Consider the following 25,609-nt stretch of genomic DNA (forward strand, 5'->3'; position numbering starts at 1 on the left):
TTTCGATTTTGGCCTTAATGGCATTTGTGCGGATAGCTTGTTCTTGCGCAGCCAGGATTAGTGACTCTGTTTCTTTCTTTAATGTACCTGTTTTTAACCATAACCAAGTTTGTTCACTGTCCACTTTATCTTTTATTTTTTCCAGAAATTGACCATGCAGTGCTTTGTTCTGTCAACTCTCCATTCTTGATTTTATCACATCTTTTCTGTATTCTTGTTTTGTCTGTTGGGCCTTCAGTAGATTTTTGTCCTTTACTTCGATTAATAGATGTTCTTGACTTTCTTTTAAATAATCAGCCAGTGCATGTTTTTCTTCTTCAACTGTTTGCTTCACTTGTAATAATCCTCTGCCACCTGATTTTCGGGGCAGATATAGTCTATCAGTATCACCACGTGGATGTAGACTGTAGTGTATTGTCATTAGTTTCCTGGTTTTTCGGTCCAAAAGGTCCAAATCAGCTTGTGTCCAGTTAACTATGCCAGCTGTGTATCTTATAACTGGTATTGCCCAGGTATTTATGGCCTTGATTGTATTTCCACCATTCAATTTAGATTTCAAAATTTTCCTAACTCTGTTGGTGTACTCTCGCCTGACAATAGTTTTTATTTCTCCATGCTTGATGTTATCCAACTGCAGAATGCCTAAGTATTTGTAGGCTTCATTTTCTTTGCATTTAATTAGTTGGCCATTGGGCATTTCAATTCCCTCACATGCAGTGATTTTGCCCCTTTTTATGGATACAGTGGCGCATTTTTCCATGCCAAACTGCATTGAAATATCGGTGCTGAATACTCGGACTGTATTTGTCAATGATTGGATTTCTATTTCTGACTTGCCATAGAGTTTCAAATCATCCATATATAGTAAATGCGAAATTTTTTCAGCTTTTTTGGCTGTTTGGTAGCCTAATTTCATTTTTTTTTAAGATTACTGATAGTGGGATCATTGCGATGATGAAGAGAAGAGGTGAAAGTGAATCACCCTGGAAAATTCCTCGCTTGATATTAACCATTCCGTAGCTCTCATTCCCTACTGCCAACTCAGTTCTCCATTGTTTCATTGCCTTTTCAGTAAAGGATGTAATATTTTTGCTAATGCCAGTTGTTTCTAAGCATTTTATGATCCAACTATGTGGCAGTGAGTCAAATGCCTTTTTGTAATCAATCCAGACCATATTCAAGTTCGTTTTTTTGTTCTTACAATTTTCTAATATCATTTTATCAATTAGAAGCTGATCTTTTGTGCCCCTGCTCCTTCTTTTGTTGCCTTTTTGCTCTACTGGCAAGATGTTGTTTGTTTCCAAATAATCCATCATGTTATCTGCAATAATGCCTGTGAGTAATTTGAAGGTTGTTGGTAAGCATGTTATTGGTCTATAGTTTTCAGGTGTTGTTCCTTTAGTTGGATCTTTCTGAATCAAGTATGTTTTTCCAGTTGTCAACCATTCATCAATTTGGCCCTTTTGTAAAATTTCATTCAGTTGCCTGGCCAATATTGCATGTAAACTGGTCAGATATTTGAGCCAGAAACCATGTAATTGGTCCTTTCCAGGTGATGTCCAATTCTTTACCTTTTTAACTCGATTTTTGATCATCTCAGTTGTTATTTCTAATACTTGCATTTGTTTGTTGCCAATGCTTTTCTCAAAGTCATGTATCCACTTTGCTTCCTTGTTGTAGTCCTTTGCATTTTCCCACAATTCTTTCCAGAATTCAACTGTGGCCTGCTTTTCTGGTTTTTCACTTTTGGTGTCACCATTCACATTAAGACTTTGATAAAAACGCCGTTGGTCTGATCGAAATTGCTGATTTTGTTTATATTGGATGATTCGTGCCTCATATCTTTCAATTTTTCTAGCTGTTGCTGTTATCTGCTGTTTTACAATCTCTACAGCTTCATTGATGTTTCTTGTATCCAATCTATATCTTCTGATTAGCCGATCTATGATTTTGTTGTTTTTAAGCCGTTGCTCATGCATGTTCTTTAAGTTACTAGCATCTGCCCTTAATTTTTTGATTTTTTGTTCTAGACGGATTTTCCACTTTGGCTTTGATGCTTTTTCTGTTGTGTGACTAGGTACTTTAATTTTAATGCCTAGTTCATTAGTGACTATTACAGCTGCGCTGTACATTAACTGGTTTGTTTCCAAGATGGATCCCGGTTCAATTGTTGAAAACACTGCATTAACCATTTTCATGATAGGGGCCAAAATTTTCTTAGGCACAGTTTTTAGTGATGGTAAACGTTGCCTTTCCTCATTAAGCAGAAAATGCTCCATGATCTTATCCTTCAATTCTTTTTGTTTTTGAGTTAGTTCATCAGTTGGTTCAGTGATAACTGGTTCTAGTGGTGGTGATGTTATTTCCTCCCTGAGAGCTTCTTCTGGGAGTTCTACTATAGTGTCTTTAGTTGTGTCTTGAATATCAGTTATTTCCGCTTGTGATATTGTTTTTTGGGTTTTGCAATTTGCCTGAATTTCCTCATGTTCAACTTCACTAAACACTTTATTCCGTATAATAAATCGCCTTTGATCTGCTAGTCGTTGTTCACTAACATTTGAATCTGGATATTGTTGTTTCCATAATTCATACATTCGCTTTAAATATCCTCTTTTTTCTGGCTCTGAGTTGTAGTAACAGGCCATTATGGCACGGTTTTCATCTGCACTATATTTTTGTCGTTTTGTTGGCTGGTCCACTTGTAGCCCACTTGTCGACGGATGTCCAGGGACCCCAACATCCGCCACGGCCCTTGTTAACCCGCGCGACGACCGATGCGGTATGGAATTCTTATTCGTTTTTTTCACCATATTGTATGGGTTGGCGGGGGGTTTTTTACGGGACCAGATGCCAACCTGATCCCAACCTTCCTCCTTTCTCATCCGGGCTTGGGACCGGCAACGGCGGAGTTGTTGTTGTTGTTGTTATTATTATTATTATTATTATTATTATTATTATTATTATTATTATACAATTGTATCACAGCGGCCAGTTGTTTCGCCGGATTTTTCATTGGTTACTAGTTCAGCCCCACCTGGGGGGGGGGTACCACTGCTGGTTTGTGCCATAGTCATTGAATTTCGATTTTTAAGTCCTGGTATTTTGCAATTTTTTCATGTTCCTTCTCGGCGACCTTGCTATCACCTGGTATTGCGATGTCTATGATTGTGACCTTATTTTTCTCAACCAGTGTGATGTCTGGTGTATTATGCGTCAGTATTTTGTCGGTTTGTATATGGAAATCCCACAAGATCTTGACCATCTGATTTTCGGTGACTTTTTCAGGCTGATGTTCCCACCAGTTTGTTGCTGTTTTAATATTATAATTTTTGCACAAATTCCAATGGATCATTTGTGCTACTGAATTGTGCTGCAATTAATTTATTATTATTATTATTATTATTATTATTATTATTATTATTTCCCAATGAATAGTACTTAATGATAGAAATACCCATCACTGTAAAAATCATTTTATGCAGACATATTCACAGTATGTTGAAAAGAGTCTTTCTTAATGTATTAAGCATCTCATAGAGATAAAGTTTCCTATAAATCATACTTGACATTTAAAGATGCCATAAACACATACATTTGTAATTTTATTAACATTTTAACAATTGTGTGCAGATTAAGTAGTTTTTGTGGGAAACACCCATGACAACAGAGAAATGCAATAGCATTTAAGAAATGTTTCATGAGAGTGAGAAAGAAAACAGCTTTTTTTTCTCCACTTCCTGTTGCCTACTCCACTTTAATGTATATTCTTGACCAGAATTTCAACATCCTTGCTCATTGTTTTTCTAGTCACTTAGGTAGATAGAAGGATTTTATACCATGAACTTTCTTCATCAAGTTACTGAAAAAGTGAGAAAATTGAGTGATTTGGGAGAAACCAAAACAGGTGTCAGCCTCTCAAAATAGGAACCAGGTGAGGAAATAGATACTGCAAGGGTTTCAGGTATACATATATTGTGCAGTGGGTTCCGACCGGTCCGCACCCGTACGCCTGTATCGATAGCAGAAATCGGGCCTATGTTTGCATACTCATAGAGCCGGAGGCCCCATAGTGGTACTGTCCCTTCCCTAGCCTGCCCCTGCTTGCTCCCCCTGCCTGCCTGGTCACCGCTCTCTCTCTCTTGCCCTGCCTGTCTGCACCATGCTTGCCCCACCCACCCACTTCCTTTACTGGAGCGGAGGACTTGACTGTTAGAAGAAGCCCCGAGTTCATTCTCTTTGACAGCCACCTCATGTGCAATGGGGTGGGGAGAAATCCATGTGTAGAGGGTGGGGAGAAGGCTGAGCTTCTGCAAGGGATGGCCTTCTCCCCCCTCTAATGCATGGATTTCTCCCCACCCCATTGCCCTCCTCCTACAAGCAACAGGTGCCTCAGAGACTCGGCGGGCAGCTCAGGGGAGACAATGGCCACGGTGACTTCACTCCCCAGGAGCTGCCACCGCCGCCTAAGCCCTCCCAGGAGCTAAGCAGAGCAGGACCCCAAAAAGCCAAACGTCTCTCCTTTCCAGTCATCGCTGTCTGTTGGTCTGATTCCCCAATGCAATTCGTGGAGCTGCTTACCCTCATGAAAACATTTTCAGGCTTTCAATGCCTATGGCTATAGATAGGAAGACGGGAGCATCTCAGAAGTGAAGCCTTTGGTGCCAAGTGCCAAGTCCCCCTTCTGCCCCCATGAAAATCACCCCCACCCCACTCACTTCAATTAAATGTGCATAGGGTGATAGAGTTAGTTTTAAATGGATAGTGAGGCTTATTTGCCAGCCTCCCAGCTGGCAAAACATAAACTTTCACCAACAGGAAGGGATGTGTGTGAGAGAGAGGGGGGGGGGAGAGAAAGAAAGAAAAAGAGTAAGAGAAAAAGGAAGAGAAAGGAAGGAAGGGAGAGAGAGAAAAAGAGAGAGGCAAAGCTAGAAAGAGAGAGAGAGAAAGAAAGAAAGAAAGAGAAAGAAAGAAAAAGAAAGTGGGAGAGAGACACACAAGAAAGAAAGGAAGAAGGAAGGAAGAAAGAAACAAAAAGAAAAGAAGGAAAGAAAGAAAGGGAGAGACACACAAGAAAGAAGGAAGGAAGGAGGGAAGAAAGAAAGAAAGAAAGACAGACAGACAGACAGACAGACAGACAGACAGACAGACAGACAGACAGACAGAATTTATGATCACAATTGAGCCCAAAATTTTGGTTGTTAAGCAAGAGCATTGTTAAGTGAGTTTCACCACATTTTACAATTTGGCCATGCCCGCCCAGTCACACGACTGCCAAGCCACTCCCAGCCAGTCACATCACCACCAAGCCATGCCCACAAAATAGGCTACACCCACAGAATAGGTAGTAAAATATTTTGAAACCCACCACCGATACTATGTAAGTAAAATACAAGAATGTTGAAAGCATGTTCCTTCTGCCCTCTCTTACAAGTTAGAGTTATTCTGAGTTTCTTTCTCAATAATTCCCCTTTTCTAGGACTGAACTTGCTATTTTTTCTTCCTTAGTGATTTTTCATTCCTTAAAAGTTATTTCACATTCTTCTACATGGAGAAACATTCATGGTTGAGGGAATAAATAAAAAATTCTTTCTTACCTGCCCAAAATTCCATGGCCTTCCACGAATATTTGCTACTGATCCTACATAAATGTAGCCAGTATCATTGAGGATGTACTCCACTCTTTCATCATCATTCGGCATAAAAACAGAATCTGCTAAAATAGACATGTAAGCAGATTTAGGAGGCCAAGACCTTATGCAATGGAATATCAACAGGGTCATCAACAATGGGATGGAGGAGGAGGTTAATTTATTTTCTTCACAGTTTTGAATCCATTTAGGGTAATGCCCTGAATTTCTTTGGCTGGGAAACTGTATACTTAGGGTTGGACACCAAAAACAGTGACTGTTGGTCTCCAAAATAATGTGAATTTTCAGATAAGCAGACTGATAGATTTCAGTTCAGAGCCTTTCTTATTCATATGTTCTAGGTTTTCTTATACAGCTACGGTTACCCAAGAATTACAGAAGATTAAATATTCAATTAAGGTTTTCCTTGACTAAATCTCTACTTGTTTAATGGGTAAAATTTATCTCTCTGGAGTTCTATCCATATCATATAAGAACAGCCCTGCTGAATCAGACCAAGGTCCATCTGTTTCCCACAGTGGCCTCCCAAGTCTTGTTTGAACAACAGGTGGAGTTGTGGCCAGGAGAGCTTCAGCCCAATTTTGGTTGGTGTACTAGTACATCTCTATCTGGGGCAGGAAAATCTTAAATGCAATGACTCATGCCTGTAAAACTATCTGTTTGTTATTGCTAGACTAATATACTATTTTCCAGATTTTATTTTCCTGGACTCCAAGATCACCGCAGATGGGGAGTGCAGTCAAGAAATTAAAAGACGCTTGCTCCAGGAGAAGAAAGCTATGGCAAATCTAGACAGCATACTAAAAAGTAGACACATCACCCTGCCAACAAAAGTATGTATAGTCAAGGCTATGGTTTTTCCGGTTGCAATGTGTGGCTGTGAAAGCTGGACCATAAGAAAGGCTGAGTGCCAAAGAATTGAGGCCTTTGAACTATGGTGCTGGAGAAGACTCCTGTGTGTTTCTTGGACTGCAAGGCGATGAAACCGGTCAGTCCTAGAGGAGATCAACCCTGACTGCTCTTTGGAAGACCAGATCCTGAAGATGAAACTTAAATACTTTGGCCACCTAATGGGAAGGAAGAACTCACTGGAGAAGAGCCTAATGCTGGGAAAGATTGAGGGCAAAAGAAGGGGACGACAGAGAATGAGATGGTTGGATCGAGTCACTGAAGCAGTTGGCGAGAGCTTAAATCAATTCCAGAGGATGGTAGAGGACAGAAAGGCCTGGAGGAATGTTGTCCATGGGGTCGTAATGGGTTGGACACGACTTCACAACTAACAACAATAAAATGTACTAAACTTCCAATTGTTTTTAATAACAACTTGGGAGCTGCACAATGGTGCACAACATACTTCAGGGAATTCAGGGATAGGGATGAGGGCGAGACAGGAGGCCCTGGTTTTTGATTGCAGCTACCATCATTTGGAATAGCTACCTGGTTAAAAGGAAATTGACTGACTGGCTTTTGCAAAATGTTTATAGAATACCTCTTTAATAGAGTATTACAAGACTCTAATTGTTATTTTATTATTGCTTTTCTACTATTTCCCCGCCCCCCCCCCCAGTGGATGTTTTAATTGTATACTATATGTCTATAACTGGGAATCACTGGGAATCCTCAACTAAATTAGGTTTGTGGTCCTCTTTTCCGGCTCTCCTTCCCTTCCCTCCCTCCCTCTCTCTTTCTTTCTTTTGCAGCAAACCCCCCCGCCCCATTTTTGGCCTACCAGGCCTCAGGGAAGCCTCTTGGGAGCAAAAACGGACCTCATTTCACCCCCTATTTGTGTCCTAGCAGGCCTCAGGGAAGCCTCCAAAAACAGACCCCAAATGCTAAAAAAATTTTTTTTTAAAGTTCCTATCATCACGCAGCACAGCTGATTTTCGGAACTTTTTTTTACTTTATTAAGCATTTTTTTCACCCCTGACATATGTACGTACGTACGTACGTACGTACGTACATAGATAGATAGATAGATAGATAGATAGATAGATAGATAGATAGATAGATAGATAGATAGATACATACATACATACATACATACATACATACATACATACATAACCAGTGATAGCTTTTAAGCCACTCTAGTTGTCTTAGTTACCTTGACACCAAGGATTGAACAAAATATAGATAAAATTCTTAGTAGGACTATAAATATTAGATCCTGTATCCACTTTCAGAAGATATTTTCCAATGATCGCATCAGCTGGGCTGGCTATAACTATTTCACACTAAGAGAAGAACAAGGCGTTTATAACAGTACAACATTTTATATAATAAATATCTAAATACTGCAGGAAGATGTACATTGAGAAAAGTGTGCTAGTGTGTACATTGCTGTGTATGAATGCAAATTTGTAGGGAAGCATAGCTGTTGATTAAAATACGAGTGAGTCATTTTTTTCTCTTGCTCCATCTTTGGTATGTGTCTTCTTATAATGGCACGTGGGATTAAGCACAGGAGAGAGGATAAAGACCCACAGCCTGGGGAATGGTCTACTAAGAAGCAGCTTTATTTATAGGTGTGGGGAAAGCATAGGAAGCATTTGAGAAGATTAAGAAGAGCATGCTTTTCCTCTTCATTCTTTCTCCCAAGTTCATTCCTGCATACCATTACTTTTCTGCAATAATGAATGACAATTAATATGATACTTAGGTTATAAAAGATTCAGCATACCTGATCTAGTAGTTGCATAAAATAGATGCAAACATATTTAACTGTCTCTGAGAAGAGACATTAGAATTGTGCCATTATTTATATTCAGTGCTTTGGATCATCCAGAAATTTGAACGTACTTCACTATTTCATGCAAATTTCTGCATCAGTGTTGCAGTGATGCTAAATTCTTTACTTCAGAAAATACAGTCTTCCCTTGTTAGCAGTTTACTTACATTTTTTTAATGGAAGATTGTTATAAATTGGTTAGTCACACTTCTCATAAGGTTTGAGTTCACCTAGGATCATTAGCCTAATGAAACAGCTCGGGAGAGTCAGATTAATCTTCAAGAGATTAAACAATAGTCAATAAAACAATAGTCAACACATTACATTTGCTATCCAGTTGTTCAATATAGAAAGTTCAAAGCACTGAGCACTGATGATGTTACTTAGTTGAGTAATGAAATCTCTGCAATCAAACAAGCAAGTAAGAGAGCACCAAGGACTCCACAGTTCAACAATTAGCTACAGATATTCTCCTCCATCAGTTGTGTATCTAAATTGTTTACATTCAGTTTCAAAAGTAAATCTATTTATCATTCTTTTCATCATTCCTCCTTTTCTTTTTTTATCACTATATGAGTTATTTATGCATAGTATTTCTTTTCTTAGGATTCCTCTTAATGCCTTCATTGAAATGTATTTTGGTCTTCGAACAATGCTAGTGTGTTACTATTTAAAGAGCCTCAGGACTGTTGCTTTGTTTCCTGCATAAAACTAACACAACTTTACTGTTGAGATTGCTAAAGTTGTAAGTATAACAAGCAAAACTAAACTACTCTATCCTATGTCTGGTGGATGTGCTGAGTTTACAATTCATAGGTTTTTCTCAATACAATCTAACTTCCTCTGGGAATTGTGGCCTAATATATTTAGAAGAAATTGAGAAACACAGTTTTAAGCTAACATTTCAATGAAGAACATCCCAAAACTTTATACCTCCTTCCCATTTGTTTGACAAATGTTAGCATGCCATGGTTGAGCATCTTGTTGTGTCCTTGGATTCAGGGTTATGAAGGTCCCATTGGATGGCATTGGTGTGTGACCTAGAAAAATATAAATTGATTTAGACTAACATTAATACATCCAGACGGTAGGGCAGCAACTTTTGTATTCTATCTTGAGCTTTGACAGATTCTATTACTGAAATAAAATTGTACCAATGATGCCATCAGAGCAGAACTATGGAACAGATGTCTAAGATCTTAGCCAAGAAAATGAATTGGGAGATTTCTAAAAATGGCAAGCCTGACTTAACACATTTCAAAGTACAGGTAATTCCCAGGTTACAAGCGTTCCCTTAGTGAACATTCAAAGTTATGCGATAAGTGCCCCCGTAATGTTTACAAACAAGTCCCAAAACTACACATCTTGCAGCACCATGGCAATTATTCACCCTTATGAATGGAGAGGCTCTGCAACATTTGTCCTGCACAGTCTTAAGCAGGTGACATGTTCCATCACTAGCCTCCCCCAATGGTCTTCCCCACCCTGAAATACCTCATGTGTACTTAATGAAATGCACATTAGATTAGCGAATGAGTGGGCAAAAGGAGTGAGTGATCCTATTTAAGGTATGAGATTCATTCCCATGAATCCTCAGGTTACAAATGGAATGGGCAGGCTCTATTACATCCATAAGTCAAGGACTACCTGTAAACTAATGCACAAATCACCAACTAGAGCATTGGGATAAAATATCTAAGAGAGAATAAGAAGAACTCCATGTATCCATTAAACAGTCTACTACAGGAAGCCCTCGACTTACAACACTTCATTTAGTGACTGTTCAAAGTTACAACAGCACTGAAAAAAATGACTTATGACTATTTTTCACACGTACGATTGTCACAGCATCCCCGTGGTTACATGATAAAAATTCAGATGTTTGAGGAGGCAGGGCTGACGTCACAGCGGTACGACGTGCGATCTTACAGCTCCAAGATCACCGTAGATATCTCTGCCGCTGGACGGTCCTTTTGGACCTAAACCGTCCTGTAGAGACGGTGACAGAGAAAAGCTGATCCCAGGGACATTACAAAGTCCCTGGTTGATCCAGAAGAAGCCATTTTTCTCAGCAGTTGCGAGCCAGCCATCAAAGCTGTTGAAGTCAGGGATAGTTCCAGGATGGAAGAAAGAGTAAGAGAGAAAGTGTGTCGATCTGGTGAGAGGACTTTTCATCATTATTATTTGAGAGAACACCCTAAAAGACTAAAAAGTAAATTAAAATTGAAGACTGAAGAGGCTGTGGCGAGATTAAGTCAGAATTAAGTTGAGTGGTGTTTTTATTTTCCTTTTTATTGTTGGAATTTGGTTAGATTTTTACAAATGTCTTTTACTTTTTAAACTGGACTGGTTTTATTCTTTGTCTTTTCTTTCTTAAATATTTGCAGAATAATTTTTACTGTCTAAGACTCTTTTCCCCCTACTTCCCCCACTCTTTTAAGGCTCTAATTGTATTTCCTTTTTGAATATTTTCTTTTTTTCTTTTTGAGTATAAGGAAATTAAGGGAAGTGGAAGAGAATAAATAACACTGCCACCTAGAGGCCTGGAAACATTGTTTTCCTTTTCGTGTATGAGTGTTTAGAGAAACGTTTAAAAAATTAAGACCTGGTGTTATATTTCAAGGACTTTAAGCCTGTTTATGGATAGTGGGATGAGCATGGGAGATTGTTATACAGGTGCTTTTCTGGGATACTATCATTGCGTGGAGTTTGGGATTGAAAGAAAATTTGGAGTTCGAAGAAAGAAGATTGTAGTAACCTTGAAAAGAGAATTGCTAATTCTGTTTTGAACTTAATACAACAAGCCTTGGAGTGTTTCTCTCCCCCCCTTTTTTTCTCCTTTTTCTCCTTTACTCTCCTTTTCATTTAACCGCTGCTAGCTGGTTTGAGGCCTTCTGCAGAAGAAGTTTGGCTTTTCTTTTTCTCTTTTCTTAAAGAAGGTGTGCTTCTTTTTTATTTTTCTTGTCTACTTTTTGGGATGCATATATAGACCTATATTTTCTCCCCTTTTCCTACTGGACTTTGTTATTTTATTCCACTGAAGGTAAAGAAGAACCCAAAAACTCTATTATTGTTCCTTTTATTTTTTGCATGTGAATGATCTGGTTTTTTCTTTAAAAAAAAAAACAATGGGAACCAATTGGATTAGGGCAAACAAGAGCCTGAAGATTTTTTCCTTTTCCTTTTTTCCCCTTTTCCCTTTTTTTTTCTTTTTTCCATTCCTTTTTTTTAGGACCACTTGGGATTATAACTGTCCTTTATATAAGTGGATTAAGGTATAGAAAAACCTAAAGATTTTGTATTTCTCAACTACTATATAGTATATCAACTGTTTTGAAATGAGTAAAAAGATAACGGCCACTAGCTCTGCAATACCAACTTCCTCTTCACCATCTGGAGGACAAAGATCAATACACACAATGTTGCAACAGGAAAAAGACAAGGAAGTGACACTGCAGATGATTATGCAAGGAATACAAAAAACCAGCTAGCTCTATTCCTTGATTCAGCTGATATTCACCTAGAACGCTATGGGCATCTCTACCTATCCCCAGAGCCATGGTGAATACCATTGCAGAGGGTCTAGAGGGAATGGCTAGCAGCCCTCCACAAGAGGAGAGCCCTCCAACTGCAAGACGTAGATGACTTCCTGCAACTGCTAGAGGCCAGGATTGAGGAGGGGGAGGAGAACCCATATGGGGAAGAGGAACTCAGCAACCTAAAGCAGAGGGGCCACCCCATCAAAGAGCACATCCGTGAATTTAGGAGGGTCATAAGAAGGCTACCCCCTTTATCAGAGTGGCTGCTGGTGCATTTTTTCAGAAAAAGCCTGGACAAGCGAATTGCCCAGGTAATCACATACTGCGACATCCCAAATCAACTCTCTGAGTGGTTCCAAGTAGTAACAAGAGTTGACAGTGGGCTGTGCGCCAATGACATGAGAAAGCAACTGGACACAAAAGAGAGATGTCAACCTGACCTGAAACCAGCCAGCTGGCCAGAAACCACAGCATAACAGCAGGCCCTGAGACCAACCCTCCCTCGAAGTCCGCTGAAATGCTATAGATGTGGATGGATGGGCCACATGGCAGCTGCATGCCCAACCCCAGTTCCAAAACCAAGGCCAGACCCATCGCCCAGGGCACAACCAGAACGAGGCCCCAAACGGACCACCAACACGTCCAGGAAAGCCCTCCAGGCTTTAGAGGCCCCTTCCCTCTCAGGTGAACATGGTGGAACCCCAGGCAATGACAACCAGTCGCCCGAATCATATGACAGTGAGGACGAGGGAGAAAATGACCCAATGGTGAGTGAACCAATTCACCCTTTCCTTTTTCCAATACGCCTCAAAGCTCCAAAAACAGGAAACCAGGAGGATTTTCAAGCTCTAATAGACTCAGGCTGCACGAGGTGCTTGATCAATCTAACTGCAGTCCTGAAACAGGGGATCAGAGCAAAAAGACTGGCCCACCCGATCCGGTTCAAGCAGGTTGACAGATCCCTAATGGGGGGAGCCTATGCCACCCACCTGACTGAACCAGTAAGGCTAGAGCTAGCGGATCACTGGGAAGTAATTCGATTTAAAATAGCCCCCAAAATGATAGACACAGTCATACTGGGGCTTTCCTGGCTAGACAAGTGGGAACCGATCATCTGGTGAAAAGGGGGTACTTGCAGACTTAGAATATGAAGGAGCCCCCAACGCCTCCCACACCAGGTAGCAGAAACACCACCCACACAGGAACCCCCCCAAAAAGAGCCCACAAGAACAACTGGCAACCACATCCGACAAAACCCCAGAGGCCGAACTGATTCTGACAGAATATCAGGACCTAGCAGAAGTATTCAGTGAAGCCGACTGAGATGTTCTGCCTCCTCACCGTGAAACAGACTGTGACATCGAAATCATCCCCGGGGCAAAATTACCCAAGCCCAAACTGTATGTCATGATGCCCCGAGAAATGCAAGATATGCACAAATACATAAACAATAACCTAGTAAGGGGGTTCATTGAGCCAGCCAAGCACCAGTCCTCTTCAAAGAAAAAAAAGATGGAACTATAAGATTGTGTGTGGACTTTTGAGGGATAAATGGGGTGTGCGTACACAGCTTATACACCTCACCCCTCCATGAAAGACATGCTATCTCATCTGGCCAAGGGAAAAGTCTTCACCAAACTAGACCTCAGAGAAGCATACTACTGAGTATGCATCAGAGAGGGAGATGAATGGAAAATAGCATTCAATTGCCCTCTAGGGAGCTTTCAATTCAAAGTGATGCCTTTCAGACTGCAGGGGGCCCTAGTGGTATTCATGCAGTAAATAAATGAGGTGCTGCATGAGCACCTCTAGAAGGGGGTCCTCGTCTACCTGTATAACATCCTTATCTACACTGAGACCATGGACGACCACATACCTCTGGTCCGCCAAGTACTGGAAAAACGTCAGGCAGCCAACCTGTACATCAAGGTATCAAAATGTGAATTCCACCATGCACAGTTAGACTACCTGGGTTACTGAGTGTCAAATGAGGGCATAGAGATGGACCTAGACAAAGTATAAGCCATTTTAAGCTGGCAAACCCCTCGCACCTGCAGACAGCTACAAAGTTTCCTAAGGTTCGCGAACTTCTACAGACAATTCATCCCCTCCTTTGCAAAGATTGCCAAACCCTTAACAGACCTCCTGAAGACAGGGAGCCAAGGAATGAAACCTCGTCCGGGACAACCCCTACAGTAGGACCTAACCTGCTGTTTGAAACACTAAAAGAAATGTTTGCAAAGAAGCAGTGCTGAAGCATCCTGACCCCGAGCAACTCTTCGTAATCCAGGCAGACTCCAGTGACATGGCAGTGGGAATGGTGCTACTCCAAAGAAACAACCAAGGAAACTTACAATCCTGTGCCTACACCTCCCGCAAGCTCACAGGAACAGAGAGACGATGGGCCATGTGGGAAATGGAGGCTTTCGCAGTGAGATGGGTACTGCTAATCTGGAGACACCTGTTGGAAGGGGGCCGGAAACCATTTGAAGTCTGGACTGACCACCCAAACAAGTCCGATGGACTCAATACTTCAACCATTTTGATTTCGTTTTATAGCCCATTCCAGGGGGGAAGGAACTTTCTAGCTGACTCCCTCTCCTGCATACCCCAGTACAAATGCGAACAGCAGCACACAGGGGATGCCATCATTCTCTCTACTCAAACCACTGCCCAAAGTGACCATTGGCAGCAATACAGTGACCGGCAAAAACAACCTGCAAGGGACCTAACCACAAGGCTAAAACCTGACCTGCTAGCAGATCCCTGGTTCCAAAACAACCAACACATCTTGACAAAAAGAGATGACCTTGCATGGAAGGGGACAAAACTACATCCCAGAATCCCTATGCACCCTAATTCTCCAGAGGAGCTGTGATGCCAAACGGGCAGGACACTTTGGGTTCCTAAAGACTTTACACTTAGCCTGGAAGCAATTCTGGTGGCCTGACATAAAGAAAGATGTGGATAGTTACATGAAAAGTTGCACCATATGCGCCACAATGAAGAGATGACAGGGAAAAACCCACGGATTGCTGCAAACAGTAGAGCCAACGAGGCCGTGGGAGGAGATTGCAATGGACTTTATAGTACAGTTGCCAAAAAGTGGGGGAAACACAGTGATTTGGACTGTAACAGATCTGTTCTCCAAACAGGCACACTTCATAACCCTGTAGTGGACTACCCTTGGCTGACAAGCTGGCTAAACTCTTCATGAAACATATCTACCAACTGCATGGAGTACCTCGAAGAATTATTTCAGACAGAGGGGTCCAGTTCACAGCTACGTTTTGGAGGGAGTTCCTGCGGTCCATTGGGTCATCGCAGGGTCTTAGTTCAGCTTTTCATCCGAGCACCAATGGGGCAGCAGAGAAACTGAATGCTATGGTAGAGCAGTACCTGAACTATCAGCAATCCAATTGGGCAGACCTTTTATCTTTTGCTGAGGTTGCGTAAAATAATGCTGTTTACAGTAGTACAGGACTCACACCGTTCAAAGTAGTGAGCAGTATGGACTTCATCCCAATGCCTGAATATCCAAGGGACACCTCCCCCCCTCAGTCAGCTTGACTGATTGGATGTCGATGTTGAAAGCAACCTGGGAAAATGTCAAAAAGGCACTAGTTAAAGTGGCACAAACCTATAAGAAACATGCAGATAAACACCGGGCTCCGCAACAGCCATTCTGGTTGGGAGAGAAGGTTTACCTCACCACAAAATATTTGAGATTAAAACTGCCTAGCAAGAAACAGGCCAAAGTTTATGGGACAATTCCCCATAGTAAAGATCATCAACCCAGTCACAGTGCAATTAAAACTGCCTCGATTGCTAGGGAAGATACACCCAGCATTTCATAGTATCCTCTTAAAATCCCTGATCAGATCCACTCTGAGATCATGGTGGAAGAAACTTTCTGGCTCATGGAGCTGGGAAGGAAGGCTACAAAAAGAGCCTCTGACCACTGGAAGTATGCCGTTTGTTTGATGTAACGTCGAAGCGTTCGTCAAATGTCGAGGTGATGCCGACTTCCGGTGGGGGGGTCTTGCCGGTGGGAGCTTGTCGTTAACAGCTCCAGAATCCTGGTTGCGTTAAACTGTCTGAACAGCAATCCATCAGCCGTCTGACAGCTTGTTTACCTTTTCTTCAGGCAAAGGAGATAAGGTGAGCTAATTGTGCTAGGCAACGCGCCAACTAACTTTCTCAGACAGACTCTGGGAGGGGAGGAAGGGCACCCGAGAGCAGAATTGTCTCCGTGCCAAGAATTCCTGCTGTTTATTAGCAGCACAAAGCAAACCACCCACCCTCAGAACAAAATTTGATCTACTGAATTCAAGACGAGCAGAGCCTATTCACGTGAACTTTTAATTGTTTGTATTACTCCTTAGCTTCATTTTTACAAGAATTCCTTCTGATATCTTACTTGCTAAAGAGATATTCAAAATGGCGTCGAGCAGCTTCGTAACACTGATCGGGCTTTGAATTTCTACGGAGTTTAAAACTTCAAAGAAAAGGAGTGATTTATTACTAAATTAAACAGCAATTGCTGCACAATCGACCAGCATAGACTTATTAATTGGCTGAAGAAGATTAAAACTTGGAATGGCTTCTAAGCAAAACCCTATCCAAAAGGTTGCCCCCCCATTTCAAAAAGTGCGGGCAGTTCACCTGCCCCCGGCATGAAACTACAGTCATTACTTCCTCCCCCCATAGGTGAGCCGTTAACTAAAGAAACTTTTCAGAAGGAACTGGCTGAAGACTTCAAAAATCATGTAGTTACGATGGAAACAAAAATTAAGGAGGAGATATACACTGCTCATAAAGAACTGTCTGATAAACTTGAGACCCGGGTTCAAAAGATCAGGGATGATATGTTGGGGGTTCTTAATTTGTTTTCAGATTATGTGTCCGGAATTGAAAGCAGATTAGATCTTAATGACTCTAATATTAATTTGGTATCCAAAATAGCCATGGTTTAACAAAAAGTCGGAGATACTGAAAAAAAAATTATTATGTTACAGTATAGACAAATGGAACTTGCACTAAGAATTAGAGGTTTGCGTCAAAATAACCAGGAAAATCTGAAACAGATTCTCTCAGAAGCTTTCGATAGTCTGATGGGAAGGCCAGGGGGGAATTTTGATTGGCAAATTGATAAGGTCTATCGTGTTAAATCCTGGCTTGCTAGACAGAAGCAACTTCCAAGGGACATTGTGGTTTACTTTACCACAAGAGACATGAGGAATATGATATTGCAAGAGTCCTATAAAACCAAGCTTCAAATTGGGGGTCAGGAAGTGACTGTTTTGAAAGAGATACCACCTCAAATGCTAAGATCTAGGAAAGACTACGCCTTTTTAGTCGAAGAGCTTAAAAATCGTCAGCTACAGTTCAGATGGGATGCACCAGTCGGACTAGCACTCATTTTTCAGGGGCAAGGATACCATCTTAATTCAGTATGGAAGGCCCGAGATTTTTACCATAATATCTTGAAGGTCGGACACCCCGTCCCACCTGGACCTAGAGAAAGAGAACAAGAAGGACAAGATAAACAGCAAACTACACAATTATCAACAAGTATGGATCATCTTTCTCTCTCAGAAGCACAAAGAGCCAAGGAACAAAGACAAACCCTGTGATTACCAGATAAATGGACCAACAATTAAAAAAGCAACAATCACAACAAACATCTGTTATCGGTCAAGATGCTACAGGTACCAGCTTAGAAGCAGTGGGAGGAACCAGACCAAAGGTTAAATTCCAGGATGTTCAGGTGGCTCTAAAAAAGCTTCAGGGAGCCAAAGATGACAACTAAGTTCCTAACATGGAACATCAATGGATTAAACTCTCCACAGAAAAGAAAGAAAATAAATCACTATCTTAAACAGTTCAAGAATGATATAATTTGTTTGCAAGAAACTCACATTAGATCAACTGATCAAAAACATCTGATTAATACAAGATTTGGACAACATTTTATAGCTTCTGCTTCAGAGAAGAAAAATGGTATAGTTATATACTTAAGGAAGGATATGAAAGCTGAATTAATCGAAGCAGATCCCCATGGAAGTTATATCGCAATAGACTTGGTATTAGAAGGGAAAAGGACATTGCTAATGGGAATATATGCTCCCAATCAACAACAAGATAGATTTTATAGAAAGCTTCATGCCAAATTAGTACAGTGGGATTATAGGTCCTGCATACTTTTGGGCGACTGGAATGGTGTTATGGACACTAAGAAAGATAAGAAGTCTTCATGGCCAAATACTCAAATGCGAGCAAAACTACCTAAGTCCTTTTTCGATATGATGGATGATTTCGAACTGAGAGATATTTGGCGAGAAAGAAATGCAGAACAATACGATTTTACCTTCTTTTCCGATAGACATCAATCCTTTTTCAGAACTGATTTCATACTAACTACCAATGATTTGCTTTCTAGGGTGAAGAAGACAAAGATATGTGCCAGAGTTTTATCAGATCATAATTCAGTTTGGATGGAGTTGGGAGGGGTGACGCAAGCAAGAAGGTCTTGGAGATTGAATGAAAATTTATTTAGATATGAGAAATATACTAATGAATGTAAAAAATTCTTAACAGAATACTTTGTTTTTAATATGAATAAGGGTACATCTATAGAAATTGTATGGGATGCAAGTAAAGTGTATATGAGAGGAGCTTTGATAAATCTAAATAGATTACATAGATGTAAACAAGGGGAAAAGCGAACAGAACTGGAAGATGAAATTAGGAAGAAAGAGCAAGAGTTAATTTTAAAACCAGGATATATAAAGATTAAAGAAGCAATTACCTTATTAAAAGACCAATTTAATATGTCGATCTCAGACCAGGTAGCCACTAGTCTGTTATATGCAAAACATAACACTTTCTGCAATGCAAATAAATCTGGTAGATCTTCTTAGCATATCAGCTTAGGAAAAAACAAAAATCTCGTAACATAGCCAAATTGCACTACAGAGGGAAAGAAGTGTATCAACATGGTGAGATTCAAAAGGTCTTCCGTGAATTCTTTACAGCGTTGTACAAGGGTGACAAAATTAAAGGTCTAGATATAGAGAGATACTTGGATAAAGAAAAAATACCCATAGTTAAAGAAGAGCAGAGGCAAAGATTGAATCCACCAATAACTTCGGGGGAAATTCTACAGGTAATTAAGCAGTTAAAGGCAGGGAAGGCACCTGGAACAGATGGCTTGACAGCGGCTTACTATAAAAATCTACAATTAGAAATGGTAGAACCTCTTAAGGAATTATTTAATAAGATTCAAACGGAACGTAAGGTACCTCCATCTTGGAAGACAGTTTTTATATCCCTGATACCCAAAGAAGACCAAGATATTACCCAACCAAAAAACTACTTAATGTAGATTATAAAATCTTTACTAAAATACTAGCAAATAGGTTAATGTTGGTTATTCAACAATTGATTCATAATGATCAAACAGGTTTTATTCAAGGGAGACAAATGAGAAGTAACAAGATTAATCGTTAATGCACTAGAATATTTGGGAAAGAATAACTAAATTCCTGCTGCGCTCATATTTCTGGATGCTGAGAAAGCCTTTGATCGAGTTAATTCCTGTTGAAAACACTGCAAAAAATGCAAATAGGAGAACGTTTCTTACAATCAATTAAAGCAATATATCATCAGCAAACAGTTCAAATTATAGTTAATGGAAGTTTAACAGATTCTTTTAAAATTGAAAAAGGTACAAGACAGGGTTGTCCTTTGTCCCCATTACTGTTTATTATACAATTTGGAAATATTGTTGAAGAAAATACGGGGCTTGGAGAGCCTGAAGGGAATTAAGATTAGGCAGCAAGAATATAGAGTACATGCTTTTGTGGATGATCTGGTTATAATATTAACCCAACCATAGGAATCTAGTAAGATCTTAATGAATATGATTAATCAATATGGTCAAGTGTCAGGATTTAAAATAAATCTAGGGAAAACAAAAATATTAGCTACAAATATGAATATTAAACAAAAGGAAGAACTAGAAGGAATGATAGGATGTGAAATAGTTAAAAAGGTCAAATATTTAGGAGTTCATATTTCAACCTCAAACGGGAAGTTATATAAGTATAATTATGAAACACTTTGGCATAGTATACAGACAGAGATGAAAAAATGGGAGAAGTTACAGTTATCCTTGCTGGGAAGAATAGCAGCAGTGAAAATGAATATTTTACCTAAATTTTTATTTCTTTTCCAAATGCTACCTATACTTAAAAAAAGATGTGAACCTGTTAGAATGGCAGAAGGGTATTAATAATTTGGATGGGCAGGGAAGAAGCCGAGAGTAAAACTAAAAATAATGCAAGATGCGCATGAGGGGGGAGGTTTGAAATTACCCAATTTAAAACTATACTATGACGCAGTAGCTTTATCTGTAATTAGTGATTGGATTAATTTAACAAATGATAGGATACTTAATATCGAGGGGTATGATCTGGTATATGGCTGGCATGCTTACCTGCTATATAACAAAAAAGTGGACAAGAATTTTAAAAATCATATTTTAAGGAATGCTTTACTGCGGGTCTGGAAAAAATATCAATACAAATTAAATGATATTGCCATGTGGGCAATTCCTAGACATGCAATAGAAAATATGAACATAGTACATATTTTTTGTTAATAACAATTATAGTCAAATGAAAATGGATATATGATGATTGTGACATTTATCAATATTTGAGTTAAAATGCTCGAGTTAACATGAATTATGTTTGTTGACTGTGGAAGAGATGCACGAAAGTCTTTTTGTAACCAACTGATACACTTTCTATAGCATGTAAAGAAGGATGTTGTATTTGTTTTAAATTAAAAATTAAAAAACATTAAATATATAAAAAAAGAAAATATGAACATAGTACAAAACATAGTACAAAAACAGGATATAATTACTTACAGACAGCTTCTTATCCTAGAAAGGGGTGTATTACAACTAAAATCCTTGGATGAATTAAAAGAGGAAAAGGTAATTCAAACCTGGTTCCAGTATGGACAGCTACAGGCCAGGTGGAAAACAGATTAAAAAAATGGTTTTATGCAAGTCGGGGATAATTTATTTAAACAAATAAGAGATCAAAGCTTAATGCATATAAAGAGACTATACAACATATTAATACAGATGGATTCTGAAACAGAAATAGTTAAAGACTGTATGATAAACTGGGCTCAAAATATTGAAGAACTAATAATGTTGGATACATGGGAAAGGATTTGGGTAAGAAATGTAAAATTTCTTAAAAGCCCAAAACTTGAGAGAAAACTTTTATAAGATGTTTTATAGATGACATTTAGATCCTTAAAAGTTGGCTTCTATGTATCCGAACTTACAACGCAAATGCTGGAGATGTGATTCTCTCGACGCTACATATTTTCATATGAGTTATGAGTTATGAGTTATGAAAGTTTATTTATATGCCGCCCTTTTCCCTGGAGAGACTCAGGGCGGCTTACAACTCGAAGGGGGGGGAGAAAACAGACATTTAACGCGTAAACAATACATAATTAAAAGCACAACATTCATACCATTCGGGTGGGTTACAGTCTTTAGCCCCAGGCCTGACGGGATAGCCAGATTTGAAGGGCTGTGCGGAAAGTCTGGAGGGTGGTGAGGGTACAAATCTCCACGGGGAGATCGTTCCATAGGGTCGGAGCTGCCACCGAGAAGGCTCTCCTCCGCGTAGTTGCCAGTCGGCATTGACCGGCAGATGGAACTCGGAGGAGGCCTAGTCTATGGGATCTAATCGGTCGCGTGGAGGTAATTGGCAGTAGGCGGTCTCTCAAGTACCCAGATCCACTACCATGAAGGGCTTTATGGGTGACAAGTAGCACCTTGAAGCGTATCCGGAGATTGACAGGTAGCCAGTGCAGCTCGCGGAGGATAGGTGTTATGTGGGTGAAGCGAGGTGCACCCACAATCGCTCGCGCGGCCGCATTCTGGACTAGCTGAAGTCGCCGAATACTCTTCAAGGGCAGCCCCATGTAGAGCACATTGCAGTATTCCAGCCTAGAGGTCACAAGGGCACGAGTGACTGTTGTGAGAGCCTCCCGGTTCAGGTAGGGGCGCAACTGGTGCACCAGGCGAACCTGGGCAAATGCCCCCCTGGTCACAGCTGACAAATGGTGTTCAAAAGTCAGCTGTGGGTCCAGGAGGACTCCCAAGTTGCGGACCCTGTCTGAGGGATGTAGTGTTTGACCCCCCAGCCTGAGAGATGGAACACTTGCCGAATTAATGGGAGGGAAACACAACAGCCACTCGGTCTTATCTGGGTTGAGCACAAGCTTGTTAGCCCTCATCCAGTCCCTAACAGCTTCAAGGCCCTGGTTCATCACGTCCACCGCTTCATTGAGTTGGCACGGGGCGGACAGATACAACTGAGTATCATCCGCATACTGGTGGTATTTTATCCCGTGCCGCCGAATGATCTTGCCCAGCGGATTCAGGTAGATGTTGAAAAGTAGGGGGGACAAGACCGAATTCTGCGGCACCCCATATGTTAGGGGCCTAGGGGTCGATCTCTGCCCTCCAACTAACACTGACTGCGACCTGTCCGAGAGGTAAGAGGAGAACCACCGCAAAACAGTGCCTCCCACCCCCACCTCCCGCAGGCGTCGCAGAAGGATACCATGGTCGATGGTATAGAAAGCCGCTGAGAGGTCAAGGAGAACCAGGATGGAGGCGTGGCCTCCATCCCTGGCTCTCCAGAGGTCATCGGTCATTGCGACCAAAGCGGTTTCTGTGCTGTAGCCAGGCCTGAAGCCAGACTGGAATGGGTCAAGATAGCTAGCTTCCTCCAAGGACCGCTGGAGCTGAAAGGCCACCACCTTCTCAACAACCTTCCCTACGAAGGGGAGGTTGGAGACTGGACGATAATTGTTAAGAACGTCTGGATCCAAAGATGGTTTCTTCAGGAGGGGTCTCACCACCGCCGCTTTAAGTGCGGGGGGAAAGACCCCTTCCCAAAGGGAGGCGGTAACAACCGCCTGGATCCAGCCCCGTGTCACCTCCCTGCTGTTAGCAACCAGCCAGGAGGGGCACGGGTCCAGTACACATGTGGAGGCACTCACAGCACTCATGGCCTTGTCCACATCCTCAGGGGCAACATCCTGAAACTCAACCCAGCTATGGTCTACCAGATTATCCCCTTGTGCCTCGGCTGGATCTGCGAAATCGGAGTCCAAGTCCGACCGAAACCGAGCAACTTTGTCTGCTAAGAACTGGACGTAATCCTCAGCCCTACCCTGCAGGGGGTCCCCCGTATCCCTCCTATTTAGGAGGGAGCGGGTTATCCTGAACAGGGCAGCTGGGCGCGACTCAGCGGACGCAATCAAGGTGGCAATATAAGCTCTTTTCGCCGTCCTAATTGCCCTGATGTATTCCTTGATGCACGATGTTAGAAGTGCTCGGTTCGATTCGGATCTATTGAATCTCCATAAGTGCTCTAGGCGTCTCTTCCGGTGCTTCCTCTCCCGGAGTTCCTCGGTGAACCAAGGTGGCCTCTGGGATCCACTACCTCGGAGCAGCCGTAGTGGCACAATCCGGTCAAGAGACTCCGTCACTGCTGAGTTCCAGGCAGCAACCAGAGTCTCCACCGGACTGTGGGCGAGGGTATCAGGAATAACCCCAAGCTCCGTCTGGAACCTCAAGGGGTCCATAAGTCGCCTGGGGCGGAACCACCTGGTCGGTTCCTCCTCCCTACAGTGGGGGTTTGGTCTCCGAGAGTCAAGCCTCAGTAGGCAGTGGTCTGACCACGACAGGAGTATGATCTCATTACCCCTCAGACCAAGATCACAAGTCCACTGCTCCGAGAGAAATACGAGGTCGAGCATGTGACCCGCTGAGTGTGTTGGGCCCCGAATTACTTGGGTCAAGCCCATGGCTGTCATGGAAGCCATGAACTCCTGCGCCCCATCAGAGTGTTCACCGAGCGAAGGCAAATTGAAATCCCCCAGAACCATAAGTCTGGGGAACTCAATTGCCAGCTCGGCTACTGACTCGAGGAGCGAGGGGAGGGCTGCTGCAACGCTGTTGGGAGGCAGGTACATTAACAGCAAACCCACTTGACCCTTGAGGTCCAACTTCACCAGCAGGGACTCACACCTGACAAGCTCCGGAGCAGGGATCCTACGAGGTACTAAAGACTCTTGGATAACAATAGCCACACCCCCACCCCTTCTCTGAGCTCTCGGCTGATGAAGCACCTGAAATCCTTCTGGGCACATCTCTACGAGGGGGGCTCCTCCCTCTGGGCCCAGCCAGGTTTCAGTAATACATGCCAGGTCTGCCCTCTCGTCTAAAATTAAGTCCCGGACGAGGGGAGCCTTGTGAACTACAGACCTGGCATTTAGCAACAGCAGCTTGAGACCAGGGTCCTGATTACTCGCGCCATCTGGCCTTGGAGTGGGACTCGTAGGGCCGGAAGGAGGGATCTCTATAACGCAGCGAGCCCTCATTCCCCGGTAATGGCCAGCCCTAAAGTCCCCGCCATATCTGCCCCTCCCTGTTACGACCATAATGCTCCGGCCCACTCCCGTGTCCGTGGTCCCCCCGGCCACCCCAATGACTCCCGCATTCCTCGGCAGGTCCTCCGAATCAAACATACTCATTCACTCATCCAAGCAGTCCCCACGTAATAATTAAAAAACACAAAAAATACAACAGTAACAGCAGTAAAAAGTGGGGTCATTCACTCAATTACATACACATCGCATACATATCCCATACAAAAGAAGGAAATAAAAGAGAGAGAAAAAGAAAGAAAGGATAGATTGCGCAGTTGCTAAAGTGCGAGTTCAGGCAGAGCCAAATGGCTCTCAGCATTCAGGATGACTGGCGTCCAGCTATGGTCCAGGCGGGGTGTATAGGGGAGTAACTCGTGTCCTCCTCTTGCAGATCCGAAAAGTCCGGGACAATTGAGAGAAACAGGGGGCCTTCTGACATAGGCGCTGTCCCAGATAAAGCCCCAAAGGCAATGGCGGGTGGTGATGATGGTAATAGTCAATGTCAGGTGGGGCTGTTCCAGCGGGCCTAGAAAACCAGAGGTCACGGCCAAAGGAGGCCAGATGATAAAGTGCCACAGTAGGGGGGCGCCAAATATCAGGCAGAGGAACACAGGGGGAGAGCCAGATGATGAAAATGATAGAAAAAAGGGAAGGAATCTCCATAGTCGTTGAAATAGTATAGGAGAGGGGGGGTGCCTGGGGAGGGCATAACGGCGACAACAGGTCCTGCCGAACGATCCCTTTTTATGCCATCCAAGGGGCAGCTACCCCCTCCCTGGTACGATAGTTCCCTGTTCAGTTCAATCCAGGATGGATCTATTGGGTCTCTCACCCGAGGAATAAAGTTGTAAAACGCCGACCTCGTTAACACTGTCGGGCATAAAACAAGCTGGTAAAAATCCAAGGGCTCCTCCGAGCTCCTCTCAATTACGAAAAGCAAAGCCAGATGTCCGGAAAAGGCCAGGAGATGTCTGGAACGTCGCAAGCTGATAAAGCGATGGGGGGGGGGCATCTGGGAGGAACGCGGTGGCGGCAGGCAAGACAAGCAAAACCAACCGCCAGGTCTCTTCAGTGCCATCCCGGGTCAGCCACCCCCTCTCTGGAACGGCAGTTTGCTACGAATCTGAGTTCAGGGCTTCCCCCAGTCGAAAGAT

At 42.2% G+C, this 25,609-nt stretch overlaps 1 protein-coding gene across 4 annotated transcripts in view; it reads right to left on the bottom strand.

Moving 5' to 3' along the window:
• The window catches only part of TGM4 (transglutaminase 4), a 163,805-nt gene that overhangs the window by 37,011 nt on the left and 101,185 nt on the right, over positions 1–25,609 (bottom strand). For all 4 annotated transcript variants that reach the window (XR_004256901.1, XM_032235683.1, XM_032235682.1 and 1 more), the window contains 3 exons: positions 9,310–9,416; positions 7,753–7,882; positions 5,595–5,713 (listed from right to left, as the gene is read on the bottom strand). Coding sequence is in view for 3 of the 4 variants with exons in the window: in XM_032235683.1 (XP_032091574.1) it covers positions 5,595–5,713; positions 7,753–7,882; positions 9,310–9,416 (356 nt within the window). In the remaining variant the exon portion in view is untranslated. The remainder of the gene's footprint in view (positions 1–5,594; positions 5,714–7,752; positions 7,883–9,309; positions 9,417–25,609) is intronic.

The sequence above is a fragment of the Thamnophis elegans genome, chromosome Z, assembly GCF_009769535.1.
Source record: "Thamnophis elegans isolate rThaEle1 chromosome Z, rThaEle1.pri, whole genome shotgun sequence".
NCBI classification, from domain to species: Eukaryota; Metazoa; Chordata; class Lepidosauria; order Squamata; family Colubridae; genus Thamnophis; species Thamnophis elegans.